Source organism: Stegostoma tigrinum, chromosome 34, assembly GCF_030684315.1.
Source record: "Stegostoma tigrinum isolate sSteTig4 chromosome 34, sSteTig4.hap1, whole genome shotgun sequence".
NCBI classification, from domain to species: domain Eukaryota; kingdom Metazoa; phylum Chordata; class Chondrichthyes; order Orectolobiformes; family Stegostomatidae; genus Stegostoma; species Stegostoma tigrinum.
The window spans coordinates 11,758,541-11,778,768 of NC_081387.1; the positions used below are offsets into that span (position 1 = coordinate 11,758,541).

Here is a 20,228-nt window from a genome sequence, read left to right on the forward strand (position 1 = left end):
ACCGTGTTAGGGTGTAGTTACAACACAGGCCCTGAGTACAGGGACACTGTCACCGTGTTAGGGTGCAGTTACAACACAGGCCCTGATTACAGGGACACTGTCACCGTGTTAGGGTGTAGTTACAACACAGGCCCTGAGTACAGGGACACTGTCACTGTGTTAGGGTGTAGTTACAACAGAGGCCCTGAGTACAGGGACACTGTCACCGTGTTAGGGTGTAGGTACAACACAGGCCCTGAGTACAGGGACACTGTCACCGTGTTAGGGTGTAGTTACAACACAGGCCCTGAGTACAGGGACACTGTCACCGTGTTAGGGTGTACTTACAACACAGGCCCTGAGTACAGGGACACTGTCACTGTGTTAGGGTGTAGTTACAACACAGGCCCTGAGTACAGGGACACTGTCACCGTGTTAGCGTGTAGGTACAACACAGGCCCTGAGTACAGGGATACTGTCACCGTGTTAGGGTGCAGTTACAACACAGGCCCTGAGTACAGGGACACTGTCACCATGTTAGGGTGTAGTTACAACACAGGCCCTGAGTACAGGGATACTGTCACCGTGTTAGGGTGTAGGTACAACACAGGCCCTGATTACAGGGACACTGTCACCGTGTTAGGGTGCAGTTGCAACACAGGCCCTGATTACAGGGATACTGTCACCGTGTTAGGGTGTAGTTACAACACAGGCCCTGAGTACAGGGATACTGTCACCGTGTTAGGGTGTAGTTACAACACAGGCCCTGAGTACAGGGATACTGTCACCGTGTTAGGGTGTAGGTACAACACAGGCCCTGATTACAGGGACACTGTCACCGTGTTAGGGTGTAGGTACAACACAGGCCCTGAGTACAGGGAACACTGTCACTGTGTTAGGGTGTAGTTACAACACAGGCCCTGAGTACAGGGACACTGTCACCCTGTTAGGGTGTAGGTACAACGCAGGCCCTGAGTACAGGGACACTGTCACCGTGTTAGGGTGCAGTTACAACACAGGCCCTGAGTACAGGGACACTGTCACTGTGTTAGGGTGTAGTTACAACACAGGCCCTGAGTACAGGGACACTGTCACCGTGTTCGGGTGTAGTTACAACACAGGCCCTGATTACAGGGACACATGTCACTGTGTTAGGGTGTAGTTACAACACAGGCCCTGAGTACAGGGACACTGTCACCGTGTTAGGGTGTAGGTACAACACAGGCCCTGAGTACAGGGACACTGTCACCGTGTTAGGGTGCAGGTACAACACAGGCCCTGATTACAGGGACACTGTCACTGTGTTAGGGTGTAGGTACAACACAGGCCCTGAGTACAGGGACACTGTCACCGTGTTAGGGTGCAGGTACAACACAGGCCCTGAGTACAGGGACACTGTCACCGTGTTAGTGTGTAGTTACAACACAGGCCCTGAGTACAGGGACACTGTCACTGTGTTAGGGTGTAGGTACAACACAGGCCCTGAGTACAGGGACACTGTCACTTTGTTAGGGTTTAGTTACAACACAGGCCCTGAGTACAGGGACACTGTCACCGTGTTAGGGTGCAGGTACAACACAGGCCCTGAGTACAGGGACACTGTCACCGTGTTAGGGTGTAGGTACAACACAGGCCCTGAGTACAGGGACACTGTCACCGTGTTAGGGTGTAGTTACAACACAGGCCCTGAGTACAGGGAACACTATAACTGGGACCGGATTCAGAAATATCTCAAGAAGATGGCTCAGACTGTTCGTAAGAATAATGTTGTGTTTTTCGACAAATCCTTTGGGTTGCTGAGGGACTCAGGTTTTGCTTCAATCGGTGCTTAGTAACACGAGCAGAGATGAGGAACTCAGTAATGTTCGGGCAGCATATTATCCCTCTGCACAAATAATAAATAGATCATCGACGAATCATGCAGACAAAATTCTCGGTCTCGTTGCGCCAGTAAAGAGCTTACAAAATCTCTGAGAACTGGGGGGATAAAAAAACAATTTTATTTCAGAAACATCTGATTGTGATTCCACGATATTACGTGGCATTGCATTTCTTGCTGGGACAAAAAAATATACTGTGTACAATTCCTATATCTCACAGTCAGATCTGAGTCCTTGCACATCTCAATGTTCCAGCATGAGGGAAGTGTCGCTATCTCTGATGTGGACGGAACAACCTGTGTTCTCAGTAAATATTTCCTGGTCAGCTGGATAAGGATTTCTCAGTCTGGAACAATCACACCCTGTTCTGGTTTCCCAGCTCTTGGGCCAAGCTGGTTTGAGCTAAACTCTGGTGATGGTTTTCAACTTCCCCACAACCACTTTTATCGCGAACCAACAGCAAAGGCCGCGGGAAGCTGTGCTCCTCAGTGAAACACGTCTGACAGCTGACACCGAGACGGGGAACAGGTTCGGATATTAACCTCGAACCAGGCTGAAACACAGATCCGATCAAAGGCTTGAGTCCCTTCCAAACATTTCCGATTTGCCACAGTTACCCTAAAACTGAACGGGACCGAAACTGACAAAAAAGAAACCAAGAACTGAGGATGCTGGAAATCGGAAATAAAAACAGAAGTTTGCTGGAAAGCTTTTCCGGGTTTTGAAGTTTCTCCAAGCGGCCGACTCGTTAATTTAAAGCAAAGCCAGAATTGCAATTGCGTAGCGCCTCTCACAGTCACTGACAGCTCTCAGGCGCCGGGCAGAGGGCACTTTCCTGAAGTGTTGCATTGCAGGGGGCGCAGCCGCAAATTTGAGGCACGGCAAGCTCACACCGATAGCAATAACGAGCGGATCTGGACAGCACCGGGCGGGATGCATATTGGCAGCACCAGAGAGATGCAGAGTAGGAGCACGTTACTACAGAATCTGAAAATAAATGCCGAAATCACAGCGGGTCAGGCAGCATCCTGAGAGAGAGAAAGAGCAAGCTGATATCTCGAGGCTAGATGACTCTTCATCAGAGTTGACATGAAGTGTGGAGGGGGAGCGGAGTGCACGGGGGAGAAAGGATGTTGGTAGCTCGGATTAAGTGATCAGAATGCGAGAATGGCAGAACAGTGGTGTGTCTAACTACCAGACTGGGAAGGGCAGGGGGAAGGGGGGAGAGGACATGGTGACGGAGAATGTAACAAGTAAAGCTAAAAGAAAGGGAAGAAATTTGAAGGTGATGAACTCAATCTCAAGTCCAGAACGTTCCCGAGTGCCCAGTCTGAAGAGGAGGTAGCAGGAACTGAGATAACAAGGCGTAGAGCTGGATGAACGCAGCAGCATCAGAGGACCAGGAAAGCTGACATTTTGGGTCTAGACCCGAAACGTCAGCTTTCCATGAGTGATAATGGGAACTGCAGATGCTGGAGAATCCAAGATAACAAAGTGTGGATCTGGATGAACACAGCAGGCCCAGCAGCATCTCAGGAGCACAAAAGCTGACGTTTCAGGCCTAGACCCTTCATCAGAGTCTAGGCCCGAAACATCAGCATTTGTGCTCCTAAGATGCTGCTTGGCCTGCTGTGTTCATCCAGCTTCACACTTTGTTATTTCAGCTTTCCAGCTTGGCCTGCTGTGTTCATCCAGCTCTACACCTTGTTACCTCAGTCTGAAGAGGTGATGTTGCTCTGGCTTGCTGGAAGACTGCATCATGCTGAGGACAAACAAGCGGGCATGCGAGTGGGACGCTCCGTCAGTCATCCAGACTCAAAATTCTTCTCTCTCACAGGACTCTGCCTGGCCCGCTGTGATTTCCAGTGTTTTTTTTTGTCTTCAGCCTAAATTCGAAGTTGGGGAGGTGGGCCTTTGGATTCACAGGGGAGGTAGCGCACACACGAACGAGACACAGTGGTAGAAGCGAAGGCATTACCTCATAGAACCCCTGTAGCGTGGGAATAAGCCCTTCGGCCCAACAAGTCTCCACCAACCCTCGGAGGATCCCACCCAGACCCACCCCCCCCCCTAACCTTACATCCCTGGACACTGTAGCACAGTGAATCTATTTAGCCTGCACACCTATGGACCGTGGGAGGAAACACACGCAGACACGGGGAGAATGTGCAAACTCCGCACAGTCAGCCGAGGGTGGAATTGAACCCGGGTACCTAGTGCTGCGAGCTAGCAGTGCTAAGCACTGAGACACTATGCTGTTATCTGGGTGCTGTTGATCTTAAAGGGTAACTTTCCTCGCCCAGAATAACCCATCACCCAAGACAGCGGCTGCACCTTCAACGGACAGATATCTCTGCCAAACCGGTTCCGAGAAATGGTTGGTGAGGTAGGTTTCCAAAATCTTTTGAAACCAAGTGAAGTAGCCACAGCAGAAAATTAAGTGGATTCATGGGTGCAGAGTTTTGAAGGTGGTTGAAGGCAACAGGGAAAATAACTAGAATTGAGTGGTTGGGACATGGAATGCATTGCCGGAGAGAGTAGTGGTGTCAGCCTCATTAGGGGCATTATAGCGGCAATGAGATAGGCATATGGATGATAGTATAAGGTGGGGTGGAGGTTAGATAGACCTTAGGTTTAGGGTAAAAGTTCGGCACAACATTGTGGGCTGAAGGGCCTGTACTGTGCTGTACTGTTCTATGTTCTATGTTCTATGTTCTGCTCTGCTCGTTCCAAGACAGTGCTACTTGCGATCTCGCTCACAATCTGCAACTCTGTTTACGGCGACAGGCGGTATTTACAGTTCACCATTTTGCAGATTGCACTGGTTCGGTGAGTAAATCAATCTGTGCTTGGGGCCGCGGCCTGTGTCTCTCCCAGCTCTCACCCTGTAGACTTCGGTTTCCTCTCTGCCTTCCTGATCCTGTCACATTCGGCCACCACTCCCTGTTCCTGTGCTGATTTCTTTGGTGCTAACAAGACTCCGTAAGTAAATCGCCCTCAGCGGCCCCCAGGCAGACAATCAGATACACTCTGTCCACCTGCCTCTCCCCATACTCCCCTTCTCCCGCCTTCACCTCAAGTCAAACTGAATGCTTAAATCGTCCAGAGATAGTAGGAACTGCCGATGCTGGAGAATCTAAGATAACGCGGTGTAAAGCTGGATGACCACAGCAGACCAGATGCTGCCTGGCCTGCTGTGTTCATCCAGCTTCACACTGTGTTATCCTGCTTAAATCCTCCTCTGTCTTTCCATCTTCCGTCCAGTGCTATCTCGCATTCTCTCCTGGCTAGCCTCCCACCTTCCTCCTGATTAAAACTGAAAGGCATGCAGTATGGAACGAGGCCCTTCAGCCCACTCGTCTGTGTTGACTAGGCTTCCTAAACTGAACTTCACCTGATAAAGGAGCAGTGCTAGGAAAGCTTGTGATCTCTAAAAAGAGACTACAACCTGGTGTCGTGTGACTGCTGACTTTAAACTGAACTAGTCCCCATTTGCCTGCGTTTGGCTCATATCCCTCTAAACCCTTCCTCTCCCTGTACCCATCCTGATGCCTTTTAAATGTTGTAATTGCACCAGCCTCCACCACTTCCTCTGGCAGCCCATTCCGTACACGCACCACCCTCTGCGTGAAAAAGTTGCCTCTTAGGTCCCTTTTAACTCTTTCCCCTCTCACCTCAAACCTATGCCCTCTAGTTTTGGTCTCCCCTATCCAGGGAAAAATCCCCCTCATGATTTTATAAACTTCTGTAAGGACACCCCTCAGTCTCTGATGCTACAGGAAAAGAACCCCCAGCCTACCCAACCTCTCCTTATAACTCAGAGTCCCATTAATGTCCTTGTATATCTGTTTTGCACCCTTCCCAGTGCAGTAACATGGCTGTTATAATAGGACGGCCAGAATTGTACACAGTGCTCCAAATGTGGCCTTACAATGTCTTACAATTACATGATATCCCATTCAATGCTCTTACCCAGGAACATAAGTGGGCCAAATGCCTTCTTCGCCACCCTGTCTACATGTCATGCCACTTTCAAGGAACTATGTAACTGCATCCCTAGGTCTCTCTGTTTGACAACATACACCCAGCATCACCCCCTCCCCCCCATCCAAATCTCTGAAGCCCATTCCCAAAACTGTGCAAAGTCTTGTTCACACCACTTGCAGCCTTGCCCCCTCTCCGTCTTCTCCCGCCTGTGCCCAAGTCTAGTCTGGCACAGCTCTCGACGGTGATTTACTGCTGATGCTGGTACTCCAGCGAGCAAAGCAAATGCTGGCGCAATTTGAATTCAGCTAACAAAGCAAAAACTATGAAGCCAGTGTCAGCGCAGTGAAAATTCTCACCCATTTTCACAAAAAACTCATCTGGTTCACTCATCACAGAATTGTTGCCGTGCAGGAAGGGCCATTCAGCCCATCATACCTGCACCAGCTCTATCGCCTCTTCTTGTCATATCACTGCACGCCATTTCTATCCCAAATGACCATCCAATTGGGTGCCTCAACTGAACCTGGTCTGCCACATTTCCAGGCAGTGAACGAACCACTCGCTGAGTGAAAAGGTTTCCCCCACCCCCAGTTACCCTTTCTTTGTTTGCACATCACTTTAAATCTATGTCCTTGTGTTTATTCTTACTTTTACGTGTGGAAATGCTTTCTTTCTCTCCACTCCATCCAGGCCATCCATGGTTTTAGAAACAGCAAACAGTCCTGACTTCACAGAATAGAATCACAGAATCCTCTGATAATAAAATGTGAGGCTGGATGAACACAGCAGGCCAAGCAGCATCTCAGGAGCACAAAAGCTGACGTTTCGGGCCTAGACCCTTCATCAGAGAGGGTCTTCTGATGAAGGGTCTAGGCCCGAAACGTCAGCTTTTGTGCTCCTGAGATGCTGCTTGGCCTGCTGTGTTCATCCAGCCTCACATTTTATTATCTTGGAATGCTCCAGCATCTGCAGTTCCCATTATCACAGAATCCCCTGCCGTGTGCAAACTGGCCATTCAATCCACACGGCCCTTTCAAAGAACATCCCACCTTATCCCTGTATTTCCCATGGCTAATCCACTGAACATGAATATTCCTAGATACTATGGGCAATCTAACACAGCTAATCCACCCCAACCTGCACATCCTTGGGCTGTGGGAAGAAACCCACAGAGACACGGGGAGGATGTGCAAGCTTCACGCAGACAGTCACCCGAGGGTGGAATCGAACCCAGGCCCCTGGTGCTATGAGGCAGCAGTGCTAACCACTGAGCCACCGTGCCACTTCAATCTAACCCTCATCACTGAGGCTTCTCACTCCTGGGCCCATTCTTGTGAATCGCTTCTGCACTCTCTCCAACGCATTCACATCTGTCCCATAACGGTGCAGCCACACCTGCGCACATTTCTGAGAGTAAAAGTTCAACAGCATTTCCTCGCTCCTTTGGCTTTGTGGCACTGTTAATAAAGACAAGAATGCCACGTGCTTTAGGAACCGCTCTACAACGGCCTGGCCACCTTCAATAACATCCACTCGAGGAGAAATCTGCCACTGCATTGGACCTGTCCTACATGCACTCATCTACTGCTTCCTCCAAAAGTTCAGTCCACACCCTGTGTGTAAAAGGTTTGTGATCCTCATGCCTTCCTTTTTTAATCTCTTTCCTTAAAAATATGCCCCCTAGTCTTGAAACACCCAACCTAGGGAAAGGACACATGCCATTAACCCTTGGAAAGCAATGCAAAAGGAACAAATTAAAAAGTAGTTATACCTCGGGGAGATGTTACTTGTTAGGAGTTAATGAGTAGATATTTTAAAACCCACCTGCTTAGGAATGTTATTACACACCCCGGGAGCAGTTGGGGCTTGAACCCAGGCCTCCAGGCCCAGAGAAACTATGAAGTCCTCTATCGGTGGCCTCGAAAGCGGGGAAACTGAAACCCACGGAAGAATAAAGGTCAGCTGAGAGTGGTCAAAATAAACAGGTGGAAAACGACAGAAGCAAAGCTGCAACAATCCGCACTCAATTGAATTTGAAGAATTAAATTCTGCACCATAAATCGGGCATGCACAGATGTTTTGGTAATGAAGAAAATCAGAGGGTGCAGAGTTATCAAATATCGGCGCAGTCACAACATTTAAAAGGCACTGAGATCATTTTGTGAATAGGGAGGTTTTGGAAGGATATGGGCCGGGAGCAGGCAGGGGTGACTAGGTTAGTCTGGGATTATGTTCGGCATGGACTGGATGGACCGAAGGGTCTGTTTCCCTGTTGTACGACTCTATGTGACTCCAGACCCATGGCAATAGGTTGACTCTAAAATTGCCCAGCGCGTTGCTCAGCTCACGGGTGATTAGAGTGAGGATGTCCTGAATGTCGCCGACACAATGGGGACAGGACGGGGCTCTGCAGCAATAACTGGCATCTTCTGGAGGCCGCGGTTGTGCGAGATCCACGGGAATGTTTGCCAGGGTGGAGGGACTTGTCAGGAATGAGAAAGGGGCTGGAAAAGTTCGGGATCGGTTCTCCTGCGAGCGAGGGGCATGAACGCAAGCCATTCAGAATCACAAAGAGTAAACGATGACAGACTGGTTTCAGAGTCCGCAGGGTCAGTAAGGAGCGTCGCCGGTAGAGAGGGTGGTGAAGGCAGGTTATCACAGCTCTTCTGGAAAGCAAATCCCGCGGGTCCCAAGCTGTTGCACTTTCCCCAAACTCCTGCTATTTCATCTCTCGTGAAGTATCCACCCAATCCCAGTTGGAAACTTACGATGCCACTGTCAAAATTCAGACAACCACCAGTCCTCTCTGGGTTCACATGCCTTTCAAAGCATTGTAATATTTAACATGCATTGGCCCTCCTCGAATTTCTTAGCGCATTGCCATCAGTCAGTGCTACTGGACAACATGTGGCAGAAACCCAGGAGGGATTATGGCCTGTTGGCGTGATAGCGGCCAAGAGCTCCAGGGGATAAGGGGTTGGAGGAAGGGACCGTGCTCGGGGGGACTCGTACAGGCCTTGTGAGAGGGAGGGATGGAGTGAGAACCAGAGGAGGGAAGGGGAGGCGCTTCTCGAGCGGGTGAGGAGTTGGAATGAAGGCCCGAGGCCAAATTTAGTCAGATCGCACGCTGTCAAAACCTCCGGAAAGTTCCACATCTGCAGCTTGCCGGCGGATCGGAGGGGAAGTTTGGGGCTTGACCTCTCCCAAGGTTCAGGCCCAAGAGCCAGTTTTCAGCTTGGTACGAGGCCCGGCTCATTTAAAGGACACTCCGAGGCTGTTCAGAGGATTTCCTGTTTACCATAGCTTCCAAACCTCAGAAGTCACGGCCGGTGGTAGGGGGATGGGGGAGGGATAAAGTACAGCTGGGACGAGAGGCACATGGAAATTTGGAATTGAGCTCAGGCAAGCATGAGTCGTACGCACCCCTCGAGATCAGGAGCAGGATATCCTGAATGTCGCCGACACAATGGGGACAGGACGGGGCTCCGCAGCAATAACTGGCATCTTCGGGAGGCTGCGGTTGCGCGAGATCCACGGGAATGTTTGCCAGGGTGGAGGGACTTGTCAGGAAGGAGAAAGGGGCTGGAAAAGTTCGGGGTCAGTTCTCCTGCGAGCGAGGGGCATGAACGCAAGCCATTCAGAATTACAAAGGCATTTGAAAGAGTAAACGATGGCAGACTGGTTCGAGAGTCTGCAGGGCCAGTATGTAGAGTCGCAGGTAGAGAGGGTGGTGAAGGCAGCGTTCGGTATGCTTGCCTTTATTGGTCAGTGCATTGAGTATAACAGTTGGGAGGGTCATGTTGCAACTGTACAATATATTGGTTAGGCCACTTTTGGAATACTGTGTTCAGTTCTGGAAGGCGTTAAACTTGAAAGGCTTCGGAAAAGATTTACAAGATTCCAGGGTAGGAGGGTTTGAGCTATAGGGAGAGACTGAATAGGCTGGGGCTATTTTCACCGGAGCGTCGGAGGCTGAGGGGTGACCTTATTGAGGTTTATAAAATCATGAGCAACATGGATAGGGTGAATAGTCAAGGAGTAGGAGAATCCAAACCTAGAGGGCAAAGGTTTAAGGTGAGAGGTCAAAGATTTAAAAGGGGCCTAAGGGGCAACTTTTTCACGCAGAGGGTGGTGCGTGAATGGAATGAGCTGCCAGAGGAAGAGGTGGAGGCTGATACAATGAAAACATTTAAAAGGCATCTGGATGGGTACATGAGTAGGAAGGGTTCGAAAGGATATGGACCAAATGCTGGCAAATGGGACTGGATTAGTTTAGGATATCTAGTCAGCGTGGACAAGTTGAACTGAAGGATCTATTTCCATGCTGTAGATATCTCGGACTCTATGACTGCAGGCAACCAAAAGACAGGTTGGCAGTGGTTGAACTGAACAACAAGCAGTCAGGTGGGGAACTGGAGGTTCTCTCTTTCAGTGCAGCAAGTGGTTCTGATCTGGGCGATGCACAGAGGTTGAATTTCAAAAGAGAATTGGATGAGTACTCGAAGATGAGATTGCTCAGGTCTGCGGAGAATGAAAGCCTGGAGCTGGAGTGGGGGTGGGGGGGTAGTGGGACTAATTGAATAGCTGTGCTAGAGTCAGCACAAGTTACGATGGGCCAAATGTCTTCCATCTGTGCGGCTTTACTCTGTTTTACAGAAGGTACCTGTCTGGGTGAAGTGACAGCAGCATCACCATTGACTAGCACAGAGTCTACCTGCACAGAAGCAGAGTTGTCTGAGCTGGCTACTGATAACTGGGTGGCTCAGGGGGGTAGGACCCACGCATTTACAAGGAAGCAACATAAAGACAGGACAGAGAAAGGGATTGATGGATATAGAATTCAATTGGACAAAATCCTTACATCCTGGAAGCAGGCCATTCAGCCCAATAAGTCTACACTGACCCTCCAAGGGGCACCACACCCAGACTTAGCACAATACCCTATTCCTGTAACCCTGCATTTCCCATGGCTCACCCACCCAGCCTGGACAATTCAGCATAGCCATTCCACTCTAACCTGCGCATCTTTGGACTGTGGGAGGAAACCGGAGCACCCGGAGGAAACCCACACAGACACGGGGAGAATGGGCAAACTCCACACAGACAGACACCCGAGGGTGGAATTAACCCTAGCACTTTGCGGTTATAGTGCGAACCACGGAGCCACCGTGGCTGACCCAAGAAAAGGGGTGCAGGTCATCTGTGTGGAACATAAACACCAGCAATGGAGCAATGCTGATAAATGACGTGTTGCTGCTTTAAGTTTCAATGTGGTCACGTGCAAAGCTCAACGGCAGAGTGTAGAGTGTGCTTTACCCTGTACCTCACACCACGCTCCACCTGGCTTGGGAGTGGTTGATGGGACAGAACGATAATTGGATTGAGGTGGTTTTGACACAGGGCGACCCTTTGGGTGCTCTCCACAACAAATCTTACTCTTACATCGCTTACAATCATTCATCAATTTTAAACCCCAGTTCTATAGTTACTAACAATGTTCTCTTAAATTGACTTGTTGCAGTCATAACTTTGTGTTCCTCCTTCTGTTCAATGATCTTTGTATGGTATACCTGCCTGTTCTGCACGCGAAACAAAACTTTTCACTGTACACAGGTACATGTGACAATAATAAATCAAAACAGATCAAGTCAAATGGGTGCTTTGCTCCATATCTGACCACAGACTGCACCTGATCCGTGTGTGCTTAATGGGTGCAGCGCAAAGAAAGCCTTAAACTTTAGTTTAAAAGAGTAGAGGAACCTTTGCTCTGTAGCTAACCCTGTGCTGTTTTTGACCTGGGGAGTTTTTGGTGGGGACAGCATTGAGGGAGCTTTACTTTCTTTACACTGAGCTGCACCTGTCCTGTGAATGTTAAAAGTGCAATGAAGGTTTCATTCTGCACCCAACCCAGGCCATCCCTATTCCGGGAATATTGATGGGACGGTATAGAGGGAAGTGTGTTCTATGGCTAGCCATGTTGTAGTCGTCCTGAGAATATGCTAACCTGTGCTGTACCTGCACTGGGAGTATCTGTTGGAGACAACACACAGAGAGATGCTATCTGCATCAATAGAGTCATAGACTCATACAGCATGGAAACAGACCCTTCGGTCCAACTCATCCATGCCTACCATGTTTCCCAAACTAATCCAGTCCCACTTGCCTGCATTTGGCCCATATCCCTCTAAACTTTTCCTATGAACCCAAGCTACACTTGATGCAAAATACTGCAAATCCTGAAAATCTACAATGACAAAGGGTCATTGATCTTAACATTTAACTCTGTTCCTCTGACCACAGATGGTGCCAGGCTTGTTGGGTATTTCCAACAATGCCTGCTTTTATTGTCAAACTATACCCGAGCTGGGCATGCTTAAGGTCCCAGCGCACAAGTTTTTTTTTTAAAAAGCATTGCATCAATGATGTTGTTTGCACAGTTTAATTGGGATGAGAAAGGCTCAGCAAAATTAGAAGGGAGATTGGGAGAGACTATCAAGATTACAAAGGGGTAAGTGAGTTCAAATGAATCCACTTGTTTACAGTCTCTGCAATAAAGTATAAAGTTATGGTACAGTGCAAGGCTTGTGTTATTTATTGCTTTCTGATGCTGCTGGTTTGCTCTGGGATTTAGCTCCGTGGATAATCGGGACCTCCCTGTGGAACTGTGCGTCAGTGACACATTTTGCAAAGTCAACACAAAGCGGCCACTGCGAGAGTCTTTTCTTCCTGGGGCTGAACCCAGTTCACCAGAAAATCAGGGAGAGATAGAGACAAGCACCTTGCAGGACACCGACCTGGGGTTGAAGAACTTGTCATGTTCTCATTTGGGAAAACATAGAAAACAGGAGGCGGCGGCCATTCAGCCCACTGAGACTGCTCCGCCACTCAGTATAATTGAGGTTGTGTTATTTTGGAGTGAGTAAGGAAACGGGTTTTCTACTTCAGGCGAAATGGGGCAGAAATCTCTCGGGGAAACCCTGTTGAGGCCGATTGGGGGGTGGGGGGTGGAGGGTGGCGGGTAGGGACCAATGAAAATCACCAGTGATTAAAATTGACGCAATTTGTTTCACGAGGACAGGGTGTGTAGGATTTGAGAATGCTGCCAGAGGAATAGACTAGGCTCGAAGGGTTGAATGGCTGTCCCATGCTCCTACATGGAGGGAGTGATAGAGAAACACATTGGCCCACGCAGCTGCCGTCTCCCTGTTAGTGCCAGCACCTCCGAACCAACTATTTAGCTTCTCGAAACAAAAGGAAAACTGCCCCGATGCTGGCAGATGCCAGTTATCCCTGAGGAGGCTCCAGTTGTAGGAAAATGCATGTGACCGCTCGTTGTGGTAAAACAGCTTCAACGTCTGACTGCAAAACGATTCGAAGACAAAAGCCTAATTGTCAGCGTGCATATGTGGGGAGCTTCACATTTATTTGCTCACAGGAAGACAACAGCAGATTAAGCGGTGTCAGAAGCACCATTCATGAACAAGCTCCTGACACAAAACCTAATTCATCTCTATTCAAGATAAATGATCATCTTTCCTAAAATAAACCTATGTGAACATTGCATTAATGAAGGGAAGTGCCTGCACCCTGGAGTTCCATGGTAAAATGCAGGCCACTAGCTTAAAAGCCATTGCATATTGATGAGCAATCAAGGCATTCTAATCAATGGATCAGCATCTCAATTGAAAAGGCAAAGCATTTTTATTAAAAGTGTATCAGTGATAATGGGAACTGCAGATGCTGGAGAATCCAAGATAACACAGCGTGAAGCTGGATGAACACAGCGTGAAGCTGGATGAACACAGTGTGAAGCTGGATGAACACAGCAGGCCAAGCAGCATCTTAGGAGCACAAAAGCTGACGTTTCAGGCCTAGACCCTTCATTAGAGAGGGGGATGGGGAGAGGGAACTGGAATAAATAGGGAGCGAGGGGGAGGCGGACAGAAGATGGAGAGAAAACAAGATAGGTAGAGAGGAGCGTATAGGTGAGGAGGTAGGGAGGGGATAGGTCAGTCCAGGGAAGATGGACAGGTAAGGAGGTGGGATGAGGTGGTAGGTAGGAAATGGAAATAGGAAATCCTATAGAAAATAGGAAATCCTCTCACCCATCCCTTCCTCCCACCTCAAGCCGCACCTCCATTTCCTACCTACCACCTCATCCTGCCTCCTTGACCTGTCCATCTTCCCTAGACTGACCTATCCCCTCCCTACCTCCTCAAGTCTTGACAGAGCAGGTGAGGAGAACCCGTGCCCGCTTGCAAAAGGATCAAGAGTCAGATAGCACAGTTTTGAAGCATTTTTCTAAAGGGGCAAATTTAAAGCGAGGTAAGGTTTGTTCACAAGTGCCTGGGGTTTGGAAAGTACTGACTGGTTATATTGGAAGATTACACTGAGGCATTCAACAGATGGTTGTTCGGAGAGAATTAAAATGTGGGGTTACAGAGAGGAATCACAAGGCTCTGCACAAAGTCAAAATGCACACAGAATGATTGGATTGGCGGAATGCGATCCTCCTACACTAAAATAATTCTGTGATACTCCATCAATCACTTTGTCGCCCTTAAGCTGTCTGAATCCCTCCATGGGTTACTCACAGCTTACATTCCCGTTTAGTTTTGTACTTCAGCAAATGTGGATCCTGCACTCTCAAGGAGAAAACAAGTCTCAAATTCCAACAACCCCAGCACAGCACTCCTCACTCCTGATTTATTCTCTTCCGGGGTCCAAATCCAAGCATAATCTGGCCACATTCAGTATTTGGGGTATGCGCACACTGGAAATCGGAGCAAGATTGGGCCATGCACCTTCCCTGGCCCTCTCTGCCATTCAACACAATCTTGGCTAATTTTCCACCTCAAGCCCATTTACCTGCACTGTCACCAGTTTATTGGTATCTTCAATATCTCGAAATATGTTGATCACTGCCTGGAATGTACTCATTGACACAGTCTTTACAGAATTCAAAGTCTGTTGAATGAAGAAAACCAGCACCGTCTGAGTCTCCACTTTAAATATGAGGCGTTTGCCCATCATTCTGGAACCCCCCCCCCACGGCCTCATACTGTGGGTCTGGGCACCTGCGTCCTCTACCCATGTGAGTGCTGTGAGAATTTTACATGTAGCGACAACGTTTCCTCTCGTTCTAAGCTGCACAGCATATTGAGACTGACCCCCGCAGTCTGACCCTGTCGCACTGACACTGACCCTCGCAGTCGGACCCTGTCACGCTGACGGCGACCCTCGCAGTCGGACCCTGTCGTTACCCTCACTGTTTTTTGTTTCAAAAATATGTTTTATTCATGAAAAACACATAGTCACTAAAGCAGTACTGTAGCATATGAAGAAAACAAGAAACATTGGACTTAGACTCTGTATAAAAAACATCTTGAAAGTCATCTCTGACCTGAATCAGACTATGTTTACATATATTTGACACACTAGGAGTGTCCGAAACCTGATCGGACCCCCATTTACTTTCGGCAGGAAGGCCTCAGACGGTGGTCTTTCCCCACTGCCCCAGGCTTCAGTGCGTCCCTCAGCACATAGCCCTGGGCCTTGGAACGTGCCAGTCTGCTGCACCCGGTCAGGATCAACTCCTCGCTCCGGAATACCAACAAGGTTCGGGCAGACCAAAAAGGGTCTTTCACCGATGGTCTCAGTGTGCATCCTGGGCTACGGGCCCTGGAGCACAGAGCCCCGCGTCGCCACAATAGCCACTACATCATTCTCTAAGAGAGATAATGGGAACTGCAGATGCTGGAGATTCCAAGATAATAAAATGTGAGGCTGGATGAACACAGCAGGCCAAGCAGCATCTCAGGAGCACAAAAGCTGACGTTTCGGGCCTAGACCCTAAACGTCAGCTTTTGTGCTCCTGAGATGCTGCTTGGCCTGCTGTGTTCATCCAGCCTCACACATCATTCTCTAAACTTCCTTTGCAAAGACACATTCCAGCAGCAGATGCGTGACAGCCTCTACCCCATTGCAACCACTTCGAGAGCAGCGTGAGGTGGCGCAGAGAGACTGGGCACATGTTAAGAAGTGCTCTTCCTACCGCCAGCCCAGCGATCTCCCTCACTGACTGAGCCCGTTACGCCAGGAACCTGGGTCTAAAACATTTGTATGTTATTTGAGTGCCAGAAGCAAGGCCGGTCCCTCAAGGGGACAAAGATACAAAGAACCGCAGCCGCCCCCATCCCCAAACACTCCCCCTCACACACCCCCCCCAAAAAATACTGAAAGACATCCTGCTCTACTCACCGGAGGGGAGTTCAGATCTGGATCCCTGGCTCTGTATCCACTCAGCACCACGCTGGCATCTCCGGAAATCTCCAGCCTGACTCCATCCAGGATGTGGCGGACCGTCCGAGGCAGCATCCCAGTCTCCTGCCAGCCGGGAAGCATCCGCGACGGAGGGGGGTGAGGGTTGGGGAGGGGGGTGAGGGTTGGGGGTGGGGGGGGGGAAGGGTCACTCCCTTCCGCTCGGGCGAGCTCGCTCACCAACCGGCCTCCCTCGGGAGAAAGCGAACAGGGCAGCTCGATCCTGGGGTGCGCCAGCCAGCGGCCGCCCCTTGGGATCTGACCATGCTTGCTCACCCTCCTCCTTGGTGTCCCCCTCGCACCCCCACCACCCCCCCACCCCCCGCAACCAAGCCTGTCACAGTGGCAGAGTTGAAAAGAGCAGAAAGGGAGTTAACCAGCGAAACTTTGGCCAAGCTGCTGTGTCCCCATGGTAACGACAGGCACACCTCCTGATCAACACACAAATGTCCGAGGTCAGCCCTCTCTGCTCAGGATGCAAAGACTCATTATGTCCGGTCCACTCAAAACTTGTCTCAAACTGGAGCCGCCCAGCAGTTACATCCCCTTCATCCGCGCCGTCCTGGGCTCAAACTGGACTCTGCATCCTCCTTTTGTCCTTCAGAACACACAGAGAGAGAGAGAAAGAGGAAGTCACAAGCGTTCACTAACTCGTTGCAAATTTGCTCACAAGACACGCAGAATTGTAGACCGACCCTCAGAAGTGCTGCCTGCTCTCTTCCAAATGTTTTTCCCCTTCACCTCGGATACCCACGCACCCACCCCTCCCGCCAACCACTCAAACTCCTTTCCCTAGCTGCCCCGAGGCCGGACCCATTTAAAAACTCGGGAGCAGAGGAAAGGCGGCAGCCGTTTGAACTGGCGGGGCAATTTAGAAAGGAAAACGCAGAAAGCTGCGTCGCTTTCAAAAGACTGGGAGCATTGCAATAACAAACCAAGGCAGGGCGGCTTGGAGTGGTGGGCCTTTCTCAGCACTAGCTGAGAAAGGGTTAGGGTTAGGGTTAGTGATGGAGGGCTGGGGGCAAGGAAACATGCCCCTGAACAGCCTCAGGCACTCGGCAGTGAGAGGAAGCTGTATCAGGTTCAAGGTGCTTCTGGTGTTTCAGCCTGACTGGTGGGCATTCACAGTTACACACAATGGCCCACGTAGGACCAAGTGTAGCAGCTGGCAGCACACACACACACACACACAGACAGACCGACCAACACACACAGGCACACCGACCAACACAGACAGACAGACCGACCAACACAGACAGACACACACACAGACCAATTGACACAGATACACAGGCAATCACAGACACACAGGCGTGTACACACTCAGACACACAAGAGACTCACTGATACACGTGCACAGACACACATATACAGATACACAGACTATGCCCCCAGACACATACACACACACACGTTTACATGTACACAGTCATGTACACACAACACACACACAGATACATATACTCCAACAGGCACACACACGCACACACATATACACGCTGATAACAAAGTGTGGAGCTGGATGTCCCATTATCTCATACACACGCTGACTCAGGCGCACAGATACACACACTAACTTACATATGCACAGAGACCCACAAGTGCACTGGGATACACACAAACAGGCGCGCACATACCAGGTACTTACCCAGCGTTAGGAAGCGCCCAGCTGCTGACTGGGTGCCGGGCCGTGAAAGCAGAGGCACACGCCTTCAGTGGGCAGTCCCCGGCACTTAATGACCTTGGTCTGGAAAGCACTGAGAGTTATCCTGCCGGAGGGAGGAGGTTCTTGGCAGCCGAGGCGAGAGGAACTGCAGGGTGAGAGAGGGCTGTTCAGTGGCAGCAAAGCAGGGGGTGGAGAAATAGAGAGAGAGATGAAGACAACACCCCTCTCTCTCTGATTTCAGCAAACTGCTGAAATACTCTGCAGGTTTTGCTAGAGCCGGTCTCATTCAGGCTGTTTGTACGAGGTGCAGCCCTATTTATTCTCAAGAGGAGGTTGCTTGCGCTTGCAGGCGTTAATGCTAAAGTGGTTTCACTCCTTATTTCTCTCTCTCTCTCTCTATTTTGCAGGTTTGCATCAATGCACCGAGCCTTATTTCTCTCGGTCGTCCACGCCCCCGCCTCGGCAGGAGAGGTGGGCTGAGGTTTCGGAGTAGATCTGTAGCTCGGGGTTGTGGGTCTTGAGGCTGGTTGGCTCGCCGAGCTGGTTCGTGCCCTCCCGTCCAACTTCCCACCCCATCCGCTCTGCCCGTCTTGCAGCGACTCGCCCCGCTCCTCCAGCTCCACCCCACCTAACTCCGGCTCCATGTATTCCGAGCAGCCCCCTTCAACTCGGTCCCTTTGCCTGCCGAGAGCCAGGTGGGGGGGTGGGGTGGCGGGCGTGGAAACGCCAGCATCTGCTAAAACGCGGCGTGGATTTTATTTCTTCAGGGGGGGCCCGCCCCTCCCGGGTTGCAGGGATACCTGCTTCACCAGGCGCTGTCAAAATGCAGAGGCGGCGGTGCCACTGGCGGGCTGAGCTAGTCTTTAACAACAACAACTTGCATTCAACTAGCGTGAGTTACAACCGCGTGAAACTCGACCTGGAGCCACCCCAGTTGAAGACAAAGGGCAACAGGCTGCATTTCTGTAGCTGCCTTTCAAGGGCCGTTCAAGTGCAGTCACTGTTATAACGAGACGTGCAATTTGGGTGCGCACAGCGAGACCCAACAAAAAAAAGGAATGCGGTAGCAAGATGCTGGAGTCAGAGACAACACAGTGTGGAGCTGGAAGAACACAGCAGGCCAAGCAGCAACAGGAATCTGCTGATGACTGCACTTTTAATTTTTCGAAATTAACACCGCCCAGTGCATCAAGGGCTGCGGCTCCACTCTTCTGTTCAAACAATGAGATTGTAAGTCATTCCAGGCCACAGTTTAACGTCTCAAACAAAAGGCACACATCTGGCAGTGCAGCACTCTCTCAGTACTGCACCGCAGGGTCAGTCTTGACTGTCTTTCTCTGGACCTGCAGTGTGCTTTGAACTCAGCCCCATGGGCCATTTACCCACTTAGGAAAGTTCACTGTTACTTCAGTCCCACCACTTCCGGGGTTGCCGCAAAAAAAGATTAAAATGTCGTCAAATTATCTCAGTGTCAAATCTGCCTGCCTGATGAGCTCAGGCTAACAGTCAACACTGACCAGATTCCTAAACTGGTCATTTTATTGTCTTAGATTCCTAAACTTCATTTTCTTTTGGAAAAAACACTATTTATTACAAGTCAGTCCCAACTACAGGCAAACAAAATATGGTTTATCGACTTACAATTCTCTAACTTAAACTCTACCCCCTTTTAAAGTTTGTCATACACACACACACGCACATACACAGAGACACAGACAACACACTCATACACAGACACAGAGACACAGACAACACACATACACAGACACACACACAAACACACACACACACGCGCGCGCACACACAGAAACCAATGTTAAGCATGAAGGGAGGAAAAAGAAAATTAAGGGAACATGGTTTAACAGCACCAGGCCATGGGATCAGTGAAATGTCTTTTTACTTCCCCTGCTCTCTGATCATCTACTTAAGTCTGAGACAACAAAGTGTGGATCTGGATGAACACAGCAGGCCAAGCAGCATCTTAGGAGCACAAATGCTGATGTTTTTCTGATGAAGGGTCCAGGCCCGAAACGTCAGCTTTTGTGCTCCGAAGATGCTGCTGGGCCTGCTGTGTTCATCCAGATCCACACTTTGTTGTCTCAGATTCTCCAGCATCTGCAGTTCCCATTATCTCATCTTCTTAAGTCCTTTCAGTTCTTTACTGATGACGCTGAGTGTTTCGCACCTAATTTCTTAGTCACTGACTGACTGACTAACTCTGGAGTGCGGGAGGTTGAGAGGTGAACTTATTGAGGTCTATAAAATCATGATGTGGATAAGGAGAATGACAATGGTCTTTTCTCCAGGACGGGGGTCTCAAGAAGAGGGTGGACATTTTTAAGGCGAGGGGAGAGAGGTTTAAGAAAGACATGAGGGGTATTTATTTTTACACAGCG

The 20,228-nt window shown here is 49.8% G+C and overlaps 1 protein-coding gene across 1 annotated transcript in view; it reads right to left on the reverse strand.

The window, feature by feature from the left end:
* LOC125446425 (ral guanine nucleotide dissociation stimulator-like) overlaps positions 1 to 16,457 on the reverse strand; it is a 167,445-nt gene extending 150,988 nt beyond the window's left edge. Inside the window, exon 1 of the mRNA XM_048519987.2 lies at positions 16,107 to 16,457. Coding sequence (XP_048375944.1) covers positions 16,107 to 16,250 — 144 coding nt within the window. The 5' untranslated portion in view covers positions 16,251 to 16,457. The remainder of the gene's footprint in view (positions 1 to 16,106) is intronic.
* Positions 16,458 to 20,228: the final 3,771 nt, after the last annotated feature.